General features: G+C 35.7%; 5 protein-coding genes across 5 annotated transcripts in view; 2 read left to right on the forward strand and 3 right to left on the reverse strand.

Moving 5' to 3' along the window:
• The first annotated feature begins 14 nt into the window (after window positions 1–14).
• LOC140956453 (uncharacterized) lies at window positions 15–5004 on the forward strand. Its single transcript, XM_073413180.1, has 4 exons — window positions 15–167; window positions 647–823; window positions 1875–3089; window positions 4726–5004. The coding sequence occupies exons 1-4, from the start codon at window positions 153–155 to the stop codon at window positions 4759–4761; spliced, it is 1443 nt and encodes a 480-aa protein (XP_073269281.1). The 5' UTR covers window positions 15–152; the 3' UTR covers window positions 4762–5004.
• A 1358-nt stretch (window positions 5005–6362) lies between these two features.
• On the forward strand, window positions 6363–8184 carry LOC140956845 (uncharacterized). The gene is made up of 3 exons (XM_073413735.1): window positions 6363–6586; window positions 6917–6983; window positions 7232–8184. The coding sequence occupies exons 1-3, from the start codon at window positions 6509–6511 to the stop codon at window positions 8182–8184; spliced, it is 1098 nt and encodes a 365-aa protein (XP_073269836.1). The 5' UTR covers window positions 6363–6508.
• A 77-nt stretch (window positions 8185–8261) lies between these two features.
• LOC140956846 (formin-like protein 8) lies at window positions 8262–11629 on the reverse strand. Its single transcript, XM_073413736.1, has 2 exons — window positions 10529–11629; window positions 8262–10425 (listed from the first exon to the last, which is right to left on the reverse strand). The coding sequence occupies exons 1-2, from the start codon at window positions 11260–11262 to the stop codon at window positions 9099–9101; spliced, it is 2061 nt and encodes a 686-aa protein (XP_073269837.1). The 5' UTR covers window positions 11263–11629; the 3' UTR covers window positions 8262–9098.
• Window positions 11630–12222: 593 nt separating this feature from the next.
• LOC140956442 (pyridoxine/pyridoxamine 5'-phosphate oxidase 1, chloroplastic-like) lies at window positions 12223–16256 on the reverse strand. Its single transcript, XM_073413162.1, has 13 exons — window positions 16017–16256; window positions 15864–15902; window positions 15335–15502; window positions 15156–15258; window positions 14911–15077; window positions 14605–14817; window positions 14403–14491; window positions 14272–14322; window positions 14042–14132; window positions 13435–13539; window positions 13281–13351; window positions 12972–13067; window positions 12223–12395 (listed from the first exon to the last, which is right to left on the reverse strand). Exons 1-13 carry the CDS (start codon window positions 16116–16118, stop codon window positions 12350–12352), a joined length of 1341 nt encoding a protein of 446 aa, XP_073269263.1. The 5' UTR covers window positions 16119–16256; the 3' UTR covers window positions 12223–12349.
• A 1316-nt stretch (window positions 16257–17572) lies between these two features.
• LOC140957742 (uncharacterized) overlaps window positions 17573–19694 on the reverse strand; it is a 4458-nt gene continuing 2336 nt past the window's right edge. Inside the window, exons 10-15 of the mRNA XM_073415114.1 lie at window positions 19246–19362; window positions 19013–19160; window positions 18838–18930; window positions 18677–18745; window positions 18060–18102; window positions 17573–17959 (exon numbers count right to left, since the gene is read on the reverse strand). Of these exons, the coding sequence (XP_073271215.1) occupies window positions 17859–17959; window positions 18060–18102; window positions 18677–18745; window positions 18838–18930; window positions 19013–19160; window positions 19246–19362 (571 nt within the window). The 3' untranslated portion in view covers window positions 17573–17858. The remainder of the gene's footprint in view (window positions 17960–18059; window positions 18103–18676; window positions 18746–18837; window positions 18931–19012; window positions 19161–19245; window positions 19363–19694) is intronic.

Here is a 19694-nt window from a genome sequence, read left to right on the forward strand (position 1 = left end):
ATTTACGTAGTTTCACGTCAACAGAAGTTTCAGTTCAGTTCACAACAGACAGCTTTGTCGAGGAAACAAAAAAAAAAAAAACAAAAAACAAAATACTCGTTCGTCCAAAAACCTCAAATTAACAGTCATCGGTTCTTCGAGGAATTTGATGAATGGACGCCGACGAGGTAAATTTCGCCACCCCATTTGACGGTATTCGGCCGAAGAGACGGCCATGGAGACGGCGGCGCTACCGTCTTTATTATTCAACTGCTTATTTTCTGGACCGTTTGTTTGCTTATTTATACTATCGATATTCCTGCATTTGAGTGTTTTATCTATTTCGTTTCGATCTTCTTCTGTTTTTGTTGATTCTTCGGTCTTACGCTTTGTTCATTCGAAGTATTTGTGCTTTTTTTTTTGTTTTTTTAAAAAAATCGTCTTTTTAGTTTTATTATGTGTTTTAGAGTAGGCGTTTGTTGGTTTCCGATCTACGTGCGTTTGATTGTGTGCTTTTTCCAGTAAATTCGGTAATATTTTCCTAATTGTTTGAATGAGTGTCAAGTTTAAATTTTTTTTAAGCTTTGAAAATATTCTACTCGGATTCTTGGTGTTTTCTTGATTATTTCAGTGGGGGGTTTAACTCTTTTTCTCTATTTGATTGCAGAAATTGAAGGCGTTGAAGAAGGCCTACGCAGATATAATTTTGAACATATCTAAGGAGGCGGCGGGGAGGGTTACAGCGTCCGAGGGGAAGGCAGTGAGGTATCAACATGAGTTGAAGTTGGCAAAGGAGGAGGGCTTACGGTTGTTGATGCGTCTCAAGCAAATGATGGATTCTAAGGTGAATGATTGGATTTGAAGTTTGAATGTTCTCTCTGTACCATGTTTTTATGGGTCTCTTGAATAGGTACTTGCATCGAACAATGATGATTGTGTTCTGTTTAAATTTTTTAAAGTTTAGTCTTTTTCCTTTTTTTTTCGAGTATAATGTTGGTGGAACAAATTAATGAATGGGTATCGCTGTATCAATTTGCTTTATCAGATTTTTGTTCGATCTTTGAAATAGTAAGCATGCATTAAACCATTCAATATACTCCCACAGTGCTCTAAGTTTAAGATACCATTGTTAGAAGTAGAGGAGGTATGGAAATATAAATGCGCTGCCACTGTATGCAGAAGTCTCTGTCAGCAATATATTTACATCCAATAATGGTAAAATTTAAGTGGATGGGATTGGTTGTGTGTTTGACAAAGATTGTCAGGTTAGTGTAAGTTCAATTTATTCAATTAACCATGGCAAGATTGATCCTAGCCAGCCTACTGTTATGAAATTCACTTATTGGCTTCAGATGACGTTCCATAATTTTTGGAAGAGGAGTTATCTTAGCCACTAGATGTTCAAAAGGTGAAGTCTTTGTGGCCGGCCAATGCTGGAAGCATAAGCACTGACAGTGATTTTGTCATGGGTACCCAGGTTGTTGATGATAACAATTCATTGCTGCCAAAATCAAGCTCCTGAATCTTAAATATAGAGGGTATTACCCTATTGTTCAGGGTGAAAATCAGTTGTATTCTAATTGAAACTTGATTTGAGGGTTGAGTTCTTTGAGGGGTAATTTTTTTGTTGTATTCTAAAGACGTGTGCTTTTCAAGTGTAAATTAGAAACTAATTTGATCTTTGGGATACATTTAACTGCAAAATTTGCAATTTCCGGAGAAAAGGACAAAAATTTGACAACCAGCGAATAGTTATTGGACTAAAACTGAGTTTTGAATGTGTCGCCTGAAAAAAACAAATGTGACCACTCTCTCTGTTCCGAGTATACACCTACCTCTACGATCCCTGCATCTTGTCTCACTTGTTTAACTGATGTATTTGGTCAACTGTACAGGTCAATAAAGCGGAGGCAGCATCAGTGAATCAGCAGAAGAAGATTGATGAACTTGAAGCTCAACTTGATGAAGCTGAGGATATTGTGAGAGATCTCAGAGAAGAGTTGAGTGTATTGCGTGATGAGCTGGAAAAGGTAAAAGACGATAATAAGCGTTTCATGAATGAAATCGATGCCTCTTTTTCACAACGAATACCCGTTGAGAATCCTATTTATTCATATCAATCCAGTACATCCCTTCCTCCAAAGTCACTTGATGAATCTGCTATAGCTTTGGATGCTACAATACCTTATCTGTGCAAGACAAATGCATGTTCCAAGTGCCATAATGGAACAACTTGCTCGTGTAATTTATATATTGGGAATACGGACTTGCCTTCTATAATATTGAGAGGTGCCGAGTCAGGACTATACCGAAAGGGATGCTCACAAAGAATCCATGCATGTGAGAGGAGTTCTTTGGATAGGAATATGTGTCTCTTAGGGGACATCGATAAAGTGAAGTGTAAAACTCTGAATGAACTCGAGAACAAACGATTGGGAGGCGTTAAATGTATGAGGTTCAATCCTTCCCTTCAGAAAAGGAAGAGAACCTATAGAAAAAGAAAAATTATAACTCCCTTGAGTGGGAAAAAATCTGATATTTTAGTCAACCTTGAACATTTACATGAACTCGCTGCAAGAAACGATCCTCGTCCTGTCAAAATTAATCATTATGATGAGGAACATTTAAGGCTAGTTTCGCAGCTGCCACCAGATAAAGATGAACAACAAACTTCTCTAGGGTGTTCAGAATATTCTGAGAAGGATGAGGCAAAAACAGACAAGGATAATGAACTGATTGAGGAAATGTTGCCATGCAAGGAAACTAGAGTTGAAGAGAGTTTACAGTCTCTGGATCGTAAGATGGAAGTCGAAAAGGTTTATTTTGCATCAAACAGTGTGTCTGACGCTACAACAGGGCTTCCTAGCCAACCTAAGAGGGAAAGAGTTATTAAAATTACATTTGAAAGGAAGCGAAAGAGAAAAGATTTCAATGGATCTGGCGAGAATGTATCCGTTCAAACTGAAGAGAAAATCGGTAATGAGCAAAATGGCCATCAGGATCTAGAGCTGCCAGAGTCTGGTTTGGTGTTGGAGTCACTAAGAGATAGTATGTCAAGCTTGGTGCTGGAGTCGAAGGATAACAGGCAAATGGCACAAGTTGCTCGTCAGGTATGTTGATAAAAAAATACTTGGCTTTTTATGTTTGTGTTTGTGCTTGGCCTTGATGGATCTACATGCATATGCCAAAATTGTTCAAAAATCAATATCTGGATACATTTCATGTACATATTTATATGTTCGAATCAGTTCCATACAATTTCCTGGATTTCTCAGTTTTATGCTAGATGAATACCCTTTTTTCATAGGTATTTAGAACTCTATGCTCTATCAAGATGCAGCTAAATAACACTTCTGGAATGACTTTGGTAGCAAGTAGTTATGGTATTTGGACACTTTTCAAGTATAAAATTCCAAGATCTTTGCAATCTTTTATTATGAGTAAAGCTAACTTGATATGGCGAAATTTTTGAAGTGGTTTGATTAGGATCCCGTTTCTTCCTGTCTACGTATGTGTGGTGGCATCTTGGCCCCAAACTACTAACGACTCGTGACTCCATTTATAACACTGCAAAGGTACTTAGAAACTTGCTTAAGTTTCTTAGTGGTAGAATAGCTTATCATGCTGCAAATACGCAAGTAAAATGTTGTGTATTTACTTTTGATGCAGCATTTTCTTTGCTGTTTTCTTTAAATGTGGCAGCAATGAAGTCTACCTTAGGAATTAAATGTGCTGCTCCTGTCTCCTGGCTGCATCATTCCTCCCATTTTCATTCCATTTCCCGCAGTGTGTATGCATTATTTGACCTGTCGCTTTCCCTTGCAATTTCGATTTCGTTTAACTTTACGCTATAAATATTATAATTAGATTTAGATTTCACAAATTGAATTAGTAAAAAAAAATTTTAACATATGCGCAAAAGATACTTTTTACTTTCACTTTTGTTGATGTAGATATAATCCACATTTTGTTTGACCAAAGACAGTTTTTGTCATGGTCTGATTTTTCTTGATTATGTAATTTTCTTTACGATCTGGATGCTTGGCTGTAGAGCTCTAACTCATAAAGCTTTTTCTCGAAATCATCATATGAAATTTAGCATGCTGTGGATCGTGCTCTTTGTTTCTTCATCATGAATCCTAGATATTTCCACATCTAATATAAATAATCCTTAAATTTCGTTAATCTCTTGTCAACTTGTGATATTTATTTATCATAGAATCTGACAAACTGGACTTCTGTGAATATACACATTCGGTGCCTTGGTCAAACCATTTTTTACTTGTACAACTCAAATATGTTGGATACCCAGGTATTAAGATAATTTGTTCATAATCACAAATGAACACTTGCGAATCCACTTCTAATGTATTGAATTTATTATAAAACCATGCTTGCTCAAACATTGACTTGGATGCCCACTAATAACCATATGCTCATCCTTAATGCAATAAAAGTACAAATATTCCGGTAGAATCTAAACTTTCATGTTAGTAATAATACCGAGTCTCAGATTCAGCATCTATATTTCCTGCCAGATTCTTGTTGAATTGTTCAGAATGAATGCTTCTTGTAATGATATATGCTTTAGCAAACAGTCTGTCGGCATGAGGGTGAACTTCTGTTATATCACTGTGTGTAATTCATCTTCTGCATCAACGTCCTTCTATACTTTCCGGGATCTCTTTCATTTTCGATTTTCTTGATCTAGGAATCTATTTATCTTTTTTTTTTTCATATTTGCAGCTTATAGCTTTATCAGAGACGAAGTGGTGGGATTGAGGTTAATGGTTTTTTGAAACGAAGCAAGAATGCTTGAAGTGAAATATGGAGACCATGGCCAAATCTGTAATTTTGTTCATCGTCTTGTGGTAGATTATTACCAGTAAACTTTTCGATTTATGAGGATATGTGATCGAAATCATTCAGAGCAGTGTATTTGCTTTCAGTTAAACTGAGTTGTGGGAGTTCCTTTGTGTTATATGTAGATGCGGCCAGATATTATAGTTCAAAAGTTTTCTCCCATGCTTGGTGTTGGTTTTACTTAAAAGAATAATACCCTAGAGAAATCACTACATAAAATTATGTTAGATAACATCAAGTAGACAAGAAACACAATTGTGTCACATCCATGTTCACTGCATCCGAAAACTATAGCAGAAGGAAAGGTAGACCCATTCTAAGTGACCACACATAGAAGTAGCCGCTCTAGCTAAAACATGAACCGTCTGAATCGTTGATCTATTTTCAAAAACAAAACTACAGTATGAAAAATTCTGAGCTAGACCTTGACAGTTTTCAATTATCGATCCAAAGCTAGTAGAGTCAAAATTATGATCATTGAGAACTAAAACAACCACTTCGACATCGATTTCAGATATCATATGCTCGACTTGCAATGATTTTAGCCAGCTAAAGGCTTCTCGAATTCGCAACGCTTCGAATACATCCATAACCCGCATGCTAGAGATTAGAAAAAATTGCTGCATCAATGTTACATATCATCATTCCTCCTGGAAACTTATTCCATCGAATAGTTTTGCTTCTGAATCCAAAAATTAAATCGCTTTTATTTTTTTAACGCACGCGACATAATTTTCTTTAGTTTTAGGACACAATAATGACGATAATGTAAAGCATTACAAAAATTTGCAAAATTAATCCATGGTTTCACTTTATGAGTCAAAGATTAATAATGCAATCGATGAATTAATATGATTGTAATGTTATAAACATATTATCTTATCATTTAGTGATTATGAAGATTATAATAACATGGGTATTATGATGATGATGCTTTTTTTATTAGTTGATCAATATAACAAAAAAAAATTTGTTAACTTTTAGTATTATAATTTCATTAAAGTTTCTTTTATAACTCAGTATTCAGCCAACATTCACATACTTAGTTTATCTGGATCACAAAATTTTTTATGAGATCGTGTCACACGATCGATTTTATGGTATAAATATCTGACTCTGTCTAATTCATAAAAAAAATTTAATTTTTATGTCAAAATGTATTATTTTCCATTGTATATAAGAATCGGGTTGATGTAATCAAAGATATAGATATGTGACACTGTTTTACAATAAACAAGTCTATCCAAATGCAATCACTACCTATATACACTTGTTATTCAACTTTTCATCATAGGTTATTCTTAAATTTTGATGTCAAGCATTTTCATTTGAAATTATTATTGATAAATAAAACCAACCAATTTATTTTCACAACCCTTGCTTTTGAGTTTTTCGACTATACGTCGTCGCCTAGAGGTAAGAGTTAGCTGGGCCAAAAGAAATTAAGGTGAAAATGAAGGGCAAAATGGTCAAAACATTTCTATTTATACTACCGGACTCCATCATTAGGAGCTCACGTGCTGTTTTTCTTTCCCAAATCGACAATAGACGAATAGAAGCCAAAGAGTGCCTGTTATCCACATTCTCTCTCTATATCCTCCGTTTTCTGTTTCCACCCAAATCTCCGATCAATTTAGGGTTTTCCGGTCGACGAGTTAACTCAGACATGAATTCTGATTCGATCCGCAACGCTTCTACTCCGCTGGCCTCCTCAAACGCTGGATGTTTCGCTAAGAAAAAAAGGGTATGCTTCTTAGTTCTTGAATTGGAATATCGAATTAGAGATTTCTTTGAGTGGGTTTGGTCGGTAGCGTTTTTATTTTTTATTTATATTTTCTTGTCTTTCTAATAAAACGGTTTTTTCTTGAAAAAACATCTCTGTGATTTGTCAAGGTTATGGTTTTCTGTGCGATTATTCGATTGTTTGTTTTTTATTCAATTTTTTCTGGAGAAATTTTATTTTCTCTGCACAGTTTGCTTCGATTTTTAAAAAAATCTTGTCAAATTATTTATCGTGTAGAGTGCTTTTTTTTTTTCCCCGAAAAAATTATTGACTTTTGCCTTTGTTATATAGGCAAATCGATCAGCGAAGTTGAAGCAGTACAAGCTTGATGCTCGTCGGGAGCAGTGGCTTTCTCAAGGTTTGAGATATATATAGTATTTTATAGTTATTCATTTATGAAGTATGTTGAATCTTTTATTATTTTTCCGTTTGTATTCAACTTTTCCACTGTAATGCATATTGTTTTCGAGCTCTAACTTTGCTCTAACTTTATTTACTTTAGGTTCTTAATAATTTTCATATTTTTTTTGTGCGCTCCGAAGTTTAATAACCTGTTGTTTAAAATTTATCCTGTAATATTTGGTCGTTGGGTTTTAATTATTTCAGTAAAAAACAAGGATGCATGTAAGAATGAAGTGAACGGTGGGTTGGGTACACGTCAAGGGCCTCCAGTGCATTTGGAGAAGGAAAGGGGCCAGTTGAAAGAGAACCTGGAGATAAAGACGAAGGATATCGATGAGAATTATGGAGATGGATCGAGCATGAATCAGTTTAGTGACTCTAAATTCTCATCGTCAAACAGCCCCACCAGTTACAACAGTGGTATGTTGGGAAGTAATCATCCTGGGATCAATTTTACTGAAAGTAGCAGCATCAGCAGCAGTCGAAGCAGTAGCATTAGTAGCAACGGATGCTTCTGGGGAATTATGAGTGAGGAAGAAGACGAGGATAGTGGTGATGATGGCTGCTTGGACGATTGGGAAGCTGTGGCTGATGCATTGGCCGCCACTAATAAGATGCAAGAGCATAGCCCGAACTCAGCATTGGTTCCTCCGCCTTTGAATAAGCTTGGAAATACTGCACAATCTATCTCTAATTCGGAAATAGCAAGCCAAGAGATTGATGTTTTAAATGCAAATCTAGAGAGGAGAGACACAGGACATACACCTCAAATGAATTGTCGGGCTTGGAGGGCAGACGATCTTTCTCGCCCTCGATGTCTCCCGCATTTGTCAAAGCAGTATAGTTTCCCCTTAAAATCGGAGCGACAGTTTGGCTGCGGAAGATCTGTTTGGGATTGTAAGAATGTTCAGCAGGTTCCAACATCATGCCCAATATGCTGCGAGGATTTAGACTGCACAGACTCGAATTTCCTCCCATGTCAGTGTGGTTTCCGGCTTTGCCTGTTTTGTCACAAGAAGATTCTGGAGGAAGATGGGCGTTGTCCCGGTTGCAGGAAGCACTATGACCATAACCATGTTAAAGGAGTGGCAACATTTGATGGAGGAAGTTTGACTTATCAGTTGGCTCGATCTTGTAGCATGATAACAAGATCTTAGGAAGAGTCTCTGTTCCTTGAACTTATGGGTGTCTCCTTTTCCAGCATGTCTTGCATGTGTTTTACTGTTCAGATTGATTTTTAGAGCCTTTGATATTCGTATAGAAAAATTTCTGAAGCACATGCACTAATTGTAGTTCTCTATTGGTTTTGGTGCTGATGAAAAAATGTTATCATGTGAATAGATAAGGTGTTATAAAAATTTATTACATAAATTTTCTTGCAATATGATATTTGTTTATCATTGCAACAACTTACACTCTTCTTGATGATAACATTGTTCTGAACCATTTGAAAGCTTTATCTCCTTGAATTACTTCATCCACTTCCGAAATTTAACAGCGTATTTATCATATTTTTTTAGTTTAACTAGTGTCAAAGATTGAGTTGAGTGGGATTTTCATATAAAACACTTGGCGATCTTGATGTATTTTGCTTATATGATGTCTTGGAGCAATTAGTCGACATATGAATGCTTGATCCTTGTGTCTGGTGCTCAACTGTGGCCGATTGTTTTAATTGTAACTACGAAAAATCACTATATCTGGTTAAAGTTACATGTTTTCATGTGTAATATTGGAACTGCAGTAGTTTATCCCACTGTTTAAGAATAAATCTGGCATCTTTGGCTGAAAACATCTTAAATTACACTTGTCCTCATCAGCAATATTACTCATCTTGCCTTCCAGCTTAGATATATTACATTTTTCTGAGTTAGAACGATACTAGTTTATTCCTATTACTATTGTTCTTGATTTTATATAAGTCGTTTGGAATGCCTCAAGAATTACTATGATGAATTGATTGATATTCAGTTGATTTATTCATGGTCGGTATTCAGTATCAACCGGCATAGTATCCTTCAATATCAGCTTACAATATAATCTGCTGAAAATCTCTGATGTAAGTTCCACATCAGGCTAAAAAAGAATCGTCTTCTGAGTCACTTGAAATTTTACTGAGCTTTTGTTCCAAGAAATATGACTTCATGTTGTGAAATTTAACTGGAGACCTTGGCTTTGGAGGTAGTGGAAGTGGTGAACCAGGACCTGCCACCTTTTTCTTCGGTAAGTTCTTTGCGATTTCTGCACAAACTTGATCAACCATATTTAAGAAATCCTTGACGATAACAAATAATTGAAGTGGACTCATGGCTTTATTCTTTAAACCTCCTTCTTGATAATACACTGTTGTTTTCTTCCCAAGCTCAATTACTCTTCTTTCTTCCTTTCTCACCAAATTAAGTTCCTCTTCACTGTCCTCTGAAAACTTTTTCATTTCCCTTAAATATTCATCTTGTTCAACCTCGCCGCATGTCAAAATCTGCTTAATCTCGTCAACCTTGTATTTCAGAGTTGAAAATGTGTTTGTGAAGCTGTCATAGTCTATGGTGGCTGCTTTCTTCACGTTACTAAACTCAAAACCTAAACACCCGAATGCTTGTAATCCTAGCATTAGACACTCTGTATCATTTTCCTCTGAATTCTTGATATTTGAATTTTTATCTTTATCTTGTCTGTGTTCTGTTGTGCTAATGCCACCAGGTTTATTGTCTCTATTGATCACATGGTATTTACCTTCTGATAGGATGACTTGTTCAACAACAAAGTGAAGTAGAGTGGTTTTACCATTTGTACTTTTCACATCGGAGAGTCTACAAAGGGAGTTAAGGTTGAAACCTTGAGCATCTCCTCTTGCTGTTCCAGCATTCATTCTATTGCCAACCTTGAGAATAGCTTCAAGGAGTTTAAAGAAAATTCCACCAGTTCTTAGTTCCTGACTTCCCAACTCAAGTGTATGCAGACATTCCTTGAGATGCAATATTTCTTGGTCATAGGTAAATCTGAAAAGCATTGCGCTAAAGCGAATGAATGCTGACGGAACAACTGTCAAGATTTGGTAGAGGAAAAACTCGGCATCAGCTAGCTCTGTTCGGTTCTCACTGAATTCAAGTATTTTGGTTATCTCTTCTTGAGTTGGGCTAATCTTGTTGAGTTTTTCAAGGGTATCGACATCAAGTCCTTGGCCCTCCAATAAAGCTTCAAGAATCTCTTTCCGAGAAACTGCTAGAGACTTGAGGACGATTGCTGTATTTTGGGAATTTCGTGGGTCGAGGATGAACATTTGAGCAGACTGACCTAAGTTAGAATTGCCCTGACATGTTGATTTGCTAATTCTGTTGGTTGATTTTTTACTGGCTGTTTTGTAACTGAACAGGGATTCCATCAGTGCATCATCAAACCTGATAGAATGACACAGAAAGAATGGAAATTCAACAAACTTCGATCTGTGACAAACAAGAATGAGAAGACAAAGCATAAAGGTGTGAATCTTGATGCTCTTACCTAAAAGATCCGTCATTGATCTCATTCCAAACCATTGAATGATCTGTATTAGCAGTAACCTTGTCCCAGTGCAATGGCTTCAGTCTTGTTTGAAATTCTTCATCTGCTTTCCCTTTATCAATGGTTTGAAATTCTTCATTTGCTTTCCCTTTATCCATGGCAGGATCTTCCGTACTCATACTGTTGATTTCTATTCCTCTCGAGGGAATGAGTGGGTTATGTGGTGAAATTAGACCATGTGTCTTGGCTGGTAATGCATGTTTTGATTTTGGTGGAATCGGAGGTGATTCTGGGTTGAATTTTCTTCTGGGGGGTGCTGGCGGAGGCGGAGGTGTAGGCGGCAATGGTGGTCGTTGTGGTAAAATTTGCTTGGATGAAATTGACATCTGAGTCAAAGGAGTAGCTGGTGGTGAAGGAGTAGATCGCCATGTTTTAGATATGGGGAATGGAGGATGTTGGTGTTGAGAAACTGGCTTCAATGCAGACAAATCAGAGATTTCATTTAGAGGATATGTGGTTGGTGGCACTGGTTTCTTCGCCGCAGAGTTATACGCTCCCTTGGAACAGCAGCCTGAAAAATTCCCAGCACAGAAACCTACATCAGATCTGTGTTTCCCAAGGCTCTTGGCGATTACAAATCTATATACAAGGTAGACTATGATCCCGGCTATAAGAAGACTAATCGTAGCTGTGATTGCAACAACCTGAATAATTGATTTGCTCTGTGCAGCCATTTGATTTAAGTTTGTTTCTTTGGATTTTCATGCACGTTTCCTGAAGTTGGGGTTAAGAGGAAGATAAATAATTATCAGGAAGTAGAAATTTACAAACTCGTTATGTAAAAAAAAACAAGTGCATGAAACATGTGTGGAACAATGAAATGATAACAGTGAAATGTATGTACGGTATGATTTGAAGTGGTTTCGTTGTTGTGATTGATGCAACCAAGGTTGAGGTACGCTATCTGTAATGGAACGCAGGCTGATGACAGTTTCGAAGAATTGATTGATGGTTGGAATGATCAGGATGATTTTTGTAATATTTCACGGTTATCACACATCAAGATTTTAATTTTTTGTAGCGATTATTTATTCATTTTTATTATTTTTTCACAATTTTAAAGTTCCAAATAACATGTATATTTTTAAGAAAATTTAAGATAAAATAATTCAGTTATTCAAAATTGTAGTTTAGAGATAAATAAAAGAGATTTACATTTACAGTTTATTTCATGTTATCTATCATTAATTTTATGGGCAAAAACTTGTGCGAGATGGTCTTAGGGTTACATTTTGTGAGACGAATCTTTTATTTGAGTTATCCATGAAAAATATTATTTTTTATGCTAAGAATATCTCTTATTTGGGTCATTCATGAAAAAATATTACTTTTTATGCTAAGAGTATTATTTTTTATCGTGAATATTTAGTAGGGTTGACCCGTCTCACATATAAAAATTTGTGAGACCGTCTCACAAGAGAACTACTCAACTTTATGTGTAAATATGTATCGAATTTAATGCAAGGTGAAAGATACGCATGGATATGCAATATAATGTGCTTGTAGTATACATTAATTTATGCACATGTCACGATAATCCAACTCAATTCCTTGTATCAACATAAAGAAACATGACAGCTATTTTCCCTGCTGAGGAACGCGAGAATTTTGATTTTGGGAGGAAAACATCGATATCTTTGGAAAATGCAGAATTTTATTGTACTAGAAAATTTAAACATCTTTTACATGATCGTACAGAATTCTCGCGCTCACATGTGACACGATGGAGGTTGGTGTCAAGGCTGTGGCGGCCTTGACGATCTATTGAACGATTCTCCATCCCTTCTCGCTAGCAAAATAGCGAACCCTGTCAGATAACAATATAAAAATGCAATTTCTGTCAGAAATCAACTCAGTTGTCTATTGTCTACATGACATTAAACCGTATGTTCCCACTTTTTCAGAAACCTTCAACTACATGAATTAAAGATCTCCATTACATGGATCAACAATAGTGTTCTAAAACTCGGGCTAGGCGGCCGTGACTTTTTGGGATTTTTTTTGGCTTTAATTTTTTAAAGACCAACTAAAACCACAATTCTTTGGCTCTGTGTTTGTTCTAACACATCACTCTCATCTTCTTTGTTTGTTTACTTTTGCACGTGCAAGAAATTCGAAACAGTCCCTAAAGGTAATTTTTTTTCTTATTTTGATCTTGCTTTTCGTGTTATCCTTACCAGCAAAAAAAGCAGGAGGAAAGGACCGGATGTCAATTGGATTTTAATAAAGTTTGGACTAAAATTTATTTTAAAAACCATTACAAGTCTCTGACTCGCAACTAGTGCCTAGCAAATGTTAGAACCACAGGCATTGATCCTATAGTTTCTGCGGTTTTCATCTATGAATCCGATTGTTCAATGAATATTGGGAAGGAACTGCATACCTCATGTGGACTGATGATTCGTCTCCTTGCCAAAATTCGAAACTCTCAGGTATCAGCCTGTATCCTCCCCAGTTTTTGGGCCTGGGAATCCTATTTCTGGACATAAAACAAATGATAATCTATGATCTTGGATTTGCCATGGTGGTGTAAGGGTACAAGGAGGAATTTTTTCTTATTAGATTATTCAAAAACATGAAGTTTTGCGCATAACGTCACAATTATTCAGATTTCAGGAAAGTTAAATGATTATGTTAAATGATAGAATGTAAACAAGCTAAACAATAAACTCCACAACATGATGTTACCTACCCATTAGAGTATATCTCCTCTAAAGTTTTACACTGCTGGTGGATATACTCCCGTCCAGGAATTACCGTGCTCTGAAATAAATAAACCATTAGTGTTTCATGCAGTGTTGTTCAAAAACAAGGTATGCATTCAAGAAAGAATAAAAGGGGCCAACCTGCTGGCTAACCGCTGGTACAATCTGAATTTCTCGTGGGCGACTGATGAAGAACTGTTCAGACTCTTCATCAGATACTTTCTGCACAACTCCTTCTACTCTTACCTAAATTTTACATAAACATATTGCTATGATCCGCAACCAAGTGTATGTATACTCTCAAGTCATATCTTAAGGAATCAAACCTTGGCACTGAGATTTTTTAGAAGTCACAGGTTTTTTCGTTTTTATTTTTATAATGAATGGATGGATATTTGGTCTGATTCAGAAAGGAATAAATTATTCGGTTTCAGTTGTATAACGGCAAGCAATAAGATTTTGATTATTGATTGCATGGCAAATGTAGAGGTTTATAAATGGTTGAGTAATAGTTTGTCCTACAATTGCCAACTAGATGCGTTCAGGATTCAATTTGTAACTCATTTTGACAACTACTGAGCCCTATGAGACCTGAACTGCAATTGAATTCAGTAAACGACAGAAGGCACGTAACATGTCATTTTCTTCAATTTTAATCAGCAGCTAACTACTTTAAATTATTGGATTAATGTGCAAGGCGATAATATACTTGCATATTCCCCTGTGTAGAATAGAAATATAAATTTACCTGGCGATTTAAGGTAATCCAGTAGAAAAGAAGTGATCCATGAGGATTTTCAGATATCTCATGCGCCTTCCGACTTCCATAATTACTGCACCTATTTAAATGCAAGAACATAAATAGTAGCGGAATCATTTAGGAGCCAGGGATGCGAGAGGGACGATTTAACCTGTTCAATAGTTTTCTTTACAAAGCAACAAGAAGAGATAAATGAAAAGGTACTACAAGAAACTAACCAGACAAATCCTCCTTGGTGGACCTTTTTCAAAGAGACCATTCGAGAAGAACTGAAGAAACAAAATTTGTATCAAACGTAGTTACTCGCCTATACCACGTTATAGCTTATCAGGCATAGAAAGAAACATACGGCTTTCCATCTCTAGTAGAAGTCGACAGAGCCATAGAATCTGGTAACTTCACGCCTGTTGTCACTGCATCAGCATACCATTTCTGAAACTGCAATTTAGGCGATGATCTCAATGTTATGACATTTTATAGCAGAGTATATATATATCCACATGAAATATCGAACGGCGTCAAGAAAGTATGGTCTTTTGACACGGGCTGACCTGAACAAAAGGATCATCCTCCACAGTCTTGTCGCAACATTTAGAAGAGACAATATCACGAGGCCCAATTTGGACACACATGGAAGTTCCACGATACGGAGGAAGTTGTAGTTCATAATCGTGCATAATAGTTGGAGGTATAAATCTTCCACCCAAATAGTGGTGAGCACCACTGAACCTTTTTGCACAAAGCTTAGGAGCGATTAAAGATACCTACATATAAAGCATTTTAAGTTTCTTCTACATGGTGTTGATATTAATCATTGTCCTTTAAAATGTAAAGATTCAAGAGTAAATAGAAATTACAAGCATGTGAGGTTTCATGCCTTTGCCACTGATTTCCCCATCCTCAACATGCCAGCCAGAAGGAACATCAACAGAAACAATGACAGGAGTTTTCAGACGATTCTGATCTTGTTCGCTTAGAGACACCAGGTTTTCTACCAGACCATCATACGGTGGCCCTTGATTTCCTGCAGGTGCAATACATAACCAACTTTTATATGCATGAAAGTAGAGGAAAGAGTTTGAAGTGGCTGAGAAAAAGTTACCCTGGAATGAGAAACCAAACATTGCATCGATTAAAATATCAAAATTCGGTAACTCAGGAGGAAGGCTTTGTACTGACAGGAAAGGTACCGACAATGCTTCAAGCTACACAAGGAACTATGAATAAGCAGTGGATGATATGTATAAGTTTATGGCTCGTAAATTTGATCCTTTCAAGTACCTGAGTCACCTGACCCATATAGAGGGGATTACGAGCACAATTAGGATAACAAACTTGCAATTTATATCCAAAATGATGCAAATGACGAGCAGCTGCAAGTCCGTTGCCGCCATTATTTCCAGGACCGCAAATTACAAGTACTCGGGTATATTCACTTGACTTGTAGACCTGTCATGACTTGGAAAAATTAGTTACAGACACCAATTACCCAGAAACACCAATATGACAGTATAAAGAAGTGCTTTAAGAGTAAATTCCTCATTTTTGTTCTGGAGCAGTGTTCTATCTAAAGATGAAATCCTTATGGAGTACAAGGGGTTTATCCACCTTTTTTTTAATCAGTAAAATCAAATTTTCATACATCAAAAAGACCCAATATTGTCCTAGTGGGGAAGCTAATGCCCAGGACTCTCCGCATTTCTTACTCGAAATTGTGACACCTTTGGGTAATTTCTTTGCAATCATCAAACATCTGAGAAGCCATATACAAAGGAACTAAGCCAAATAATATACAGCCACGAAGATTCACCTCTGCTATTGCAGTTGCAACACTTAAACCAGCCAGTTCCTGCACTCGAAAGAACAAAGATAAATTCTACACCAAGGATCAATAACTTCAATTTTGAGGTAGTACAGTACCAAAGAAATAAAAAGTCGGAAATTTGAGGAATTGGCGGATAACCATTAGCTGATCCTGGCTGAACCCATGACGGCCCACCAGTAACTCTTCGATTTCAGCAGCTTGCTTCTGTGTTAAGTAGGATATGGCTTCCGGGCCTTCCATGATTTCCTCAGTTTCTCAAACTTTCACTTAGTAATATAGTTTTGCCGCCGATCAAGTATTGAGTTGAGCTGTTGAGCTCGCAACAGTTGTCAAAAAATTGAGCTTGGTTCGGTTGGATACATATTTCATTCAACTTAAAACTAAAATATACTTTTATTTACCAATGTTCTAACAAACCCGCTTAACCTTGAAGCTCGGCAAAAACGCCCCGCTTCGAAGAAAGCGGAAAAAAGCGGTCAAACTTTAAACATAATTAAGGTGTTTAATTAAGCGTGCTTAATCACAATTAATCGCATCTATTTATTTTTAAATATTTTTTATTTTGAAGGTATGTCTTTTTATTTTAAAATAATAAATTAGGTTTATAATTTAGATGTTTGTTTTTTAATTTTAATTATGATTAAGCGTGTCTGATAATGATTTGACAAATATTTAACATTTTTAATGTGTTCTAGTTGCAAAAAGAAATAAAGATTATAATTTTGATATTTTTATGATTTTATAAATATGAGAATTAATGCATCAGACTTAAATTTATCATATTTATGTATTATTTTATCTATTTATTGGTTTGAGATAATTACAATTATACTAAAGATAATAAAACGCTTTTTCACGCTTAAGCCTGTGCTAATCTCTCTTAAGCTTGAAAAACTTGGAGCTTGACATCCGCGCTTCGGGACGCTTCACGCTTTTATTTACTACTATCATTTAAAAAAAAAAAAAACTTTTTTGAAACAAATCAAAATATGATAATTAAATTAGTTCGGCGCGTTATCTTTCGTTTTATTAAGTTGCTAATGCATTGTTAGAGTTTTTATCCCCAAACATAGTAGAATAGGTATCTTATAAGACGGTTTCACTAATCTTTATATGTGAGACGTGTCAATCTTACCGATATTCAAAATAAAAAGTAATGCACTTAGCATAAAAAGTAATATTTTTCATAGATGATTCAAATAAGAGATCTGTCTCACAAAATACGACCTGTGAGACCGTTTCACACAAATTTTTGCCAACATCTCATATGTAATAAAAATATATATATAAACAAGTTAAGGCGTAAGAGAATGTGTGTAGGCTTTAATTCAAAGTTGGGGAAGATGTTGAAGTAATTATGATATTGTTTTTGAAATACTTAAAAATAAAGTTTAAAAGGTAATTATTCAATTTGAAAAAAAAAAAAAAAGAAGATGACATAAGATAATACTCATAAATTAAAAATGAATAATTGGCTTAAATTACAAACTTAAATTACAAATTGATTTACTTAATTGGTAAAGATCTGTCCATGCATAAAAGTAAACCACATTTCTCTATTGTGAAAGCGAGGGGGAAAAAGAACAGCAACATTAAGTATATTGCAATCTGATCATTTCTTGTATACAAATCTACAGAAAAAATTGTGTACGAACCCTCCACAAAGCCACAGGTAATCATCTAGAGAAAACAAATAGAGAATCTTAGAAGAGTTTCTGGGAGATTGATTCCATTATAAAATTAGGAAAAGTATCAAAATCTTTTTGCTACATAAGAAAGACAGCCCCTTTCGACTGCTCTATGTATATCGGCGAGTCCTAAATTCTCCCTGATACTACCAATGTTAAGATGATAATATGCATTTCGTTTATTTCATCACATTGTGTGATTAAAAAATTGCGGCAACAACTACTTAGAGATCGAATAAAGAATCAAACCGAAACAATCTCAAAATTTTTGTAATTGAAGTTTGATCATGTTTTAGAGGATGATTTCTTCGTGAACGCTAACATTTAGAGTCTTGTTTGGAAGGACAATGCAGTTGACTACCACGACTTCATCTTCCACTGCGACTGATTCACCTGGTTTGAATATATTTTTGGTAAGTTGAGGGATCAAGATGGAAGACGATCAAGAAATCGAGTACTTTGACAGAGAAGGGAAAAATCGCATTGAAAATACCAAGAATTGTAACTCCAAGCTTCTCATTGTATTCTCCTGCACCCTGAAATTTGAAAATCGAGGTGAAGGAGAAAGTTACCCATGATTATTTAGTCCATGGCTTATGTTATCCACCATTTTCTATCTTAGTATGTTCTTATATAATTCCACTTCCTGAAATGATAGCTTCTATAAAACATACTCTTAGATTTAAAAGAAACTAGCGCCAGGTTCCTAACTGCATGCACATAAAATGGTGTCTTGTTCATCACATTCGTATAACTGACAGTTTTAGAAATATGGATTCTGTACTATGGTGGTGAATTTTCAAATGAACCCTTCTTATCCCCTTGCACAAAATGAATTTTAGCAAGATTCATTAGCGTATAAAAAAGTTGTTACAAGGGTCTCCCACCCAAAGACAGAGTGATTCTAGGAAATTACAACCATTTTTTTGAGGATTGACAGTAAATATCCAAATTATTTAAATTTTTAACTATCATAAAAATCAGTGATAAGTTTGGTAAATTCATTTAGGATGGAACAGCACATACTTTAAACATTACTAGTTGTAGGATGTTTTAACCGGAAATCCCCCAAAATTGATTAATATCAAAGTTAGAGAGATTTAAGATTACCTGTACTCTGGACCACCTTCCAATGGAAGACTTCCAACCAACAATTGCATTAATAACAACTGCATTTTCCTGACAAGCATTGAAGAAACAATTGTGCATCAACGAACCAATGATACACATATAGATCATATTTCCAATCCAGTAGTTTCAATGATCAGTACCTTGATTTCAACATCATCAAGAATAATGCAGCTAACAAGTCTCGCACCAGCTCCTATTCTGGCATTAGCTGAGATTGAAACGTTTGGACCAATCTGTTGATGTTTACGGTGAAGAACACAAAATCAGATCATATCATATTTCACAATTATAAACCCCACCAAAAGAATACGGGACCTTCGCTTTTGGATGAACTTTTGCAGATGGATGAATATATACGTCGCCTGAAATGGTAGCTTTCTTGGTGCCATCTCCACTTGCCAAGAGATGTGGTGAGGTAAACTTAAATTGGGCTAGGTATAAGCCTGAACATTTCAGAGACATCCTGAAAAACGAGAGGAAATTATTAAGATGGAATCAAATAAGATGTAAGATACATTGGAAGAACGAGCATCTAAAATTTCGTTCACCCTGGTGTTTTGATTTGTTCCCAAAAGTCCAAGGTTTCATATACATAAAATTGTTTCTTCCCAGCAAGTGGTGAAAGAATATCTTGATCCAATCTTACAAAGTCAGTGGGAAGACTCCTGCAGATGAACTTGTATTAGAAATAGAAGTGGCCCAAACTGATAAGTTCATTAACTGAACAAATTCGTATCATTGATCCAATCTTGCAAAATATTTAGGAGTTTACGAGGATGAATTGGCTGGGGAGATTTAGACAACCGAACAATTGGATTACAGTTCTGGTAAGACTGTAATTATTATCTTATACAGCGTTGTAAAGCACGTTAAAATCTATATGGCTGCACAAATATTATTACAATTTATAAAACCAGAAGAGAAGTTTCTTGAAATTAACAACCTCACAATGAGATAATAATAATAATAATAATAATAATAATAATAATAATAATAA

This window comes from Primulina huaijiensis, chromosome 14 (genome assembly GCF_012295235.1).
Source record: "Primulina huaijiensis isolate GDHJ02 chromosome 14, ASM1229523v2, whole genome shotgun sequence".
Lineage (NCBI taxonomy): Eukaryota > Viridiplantae > Streptophyta > Magnoliopsida > Lamiales > Gesneriaceae > Primulina > Primulina huaijiensis.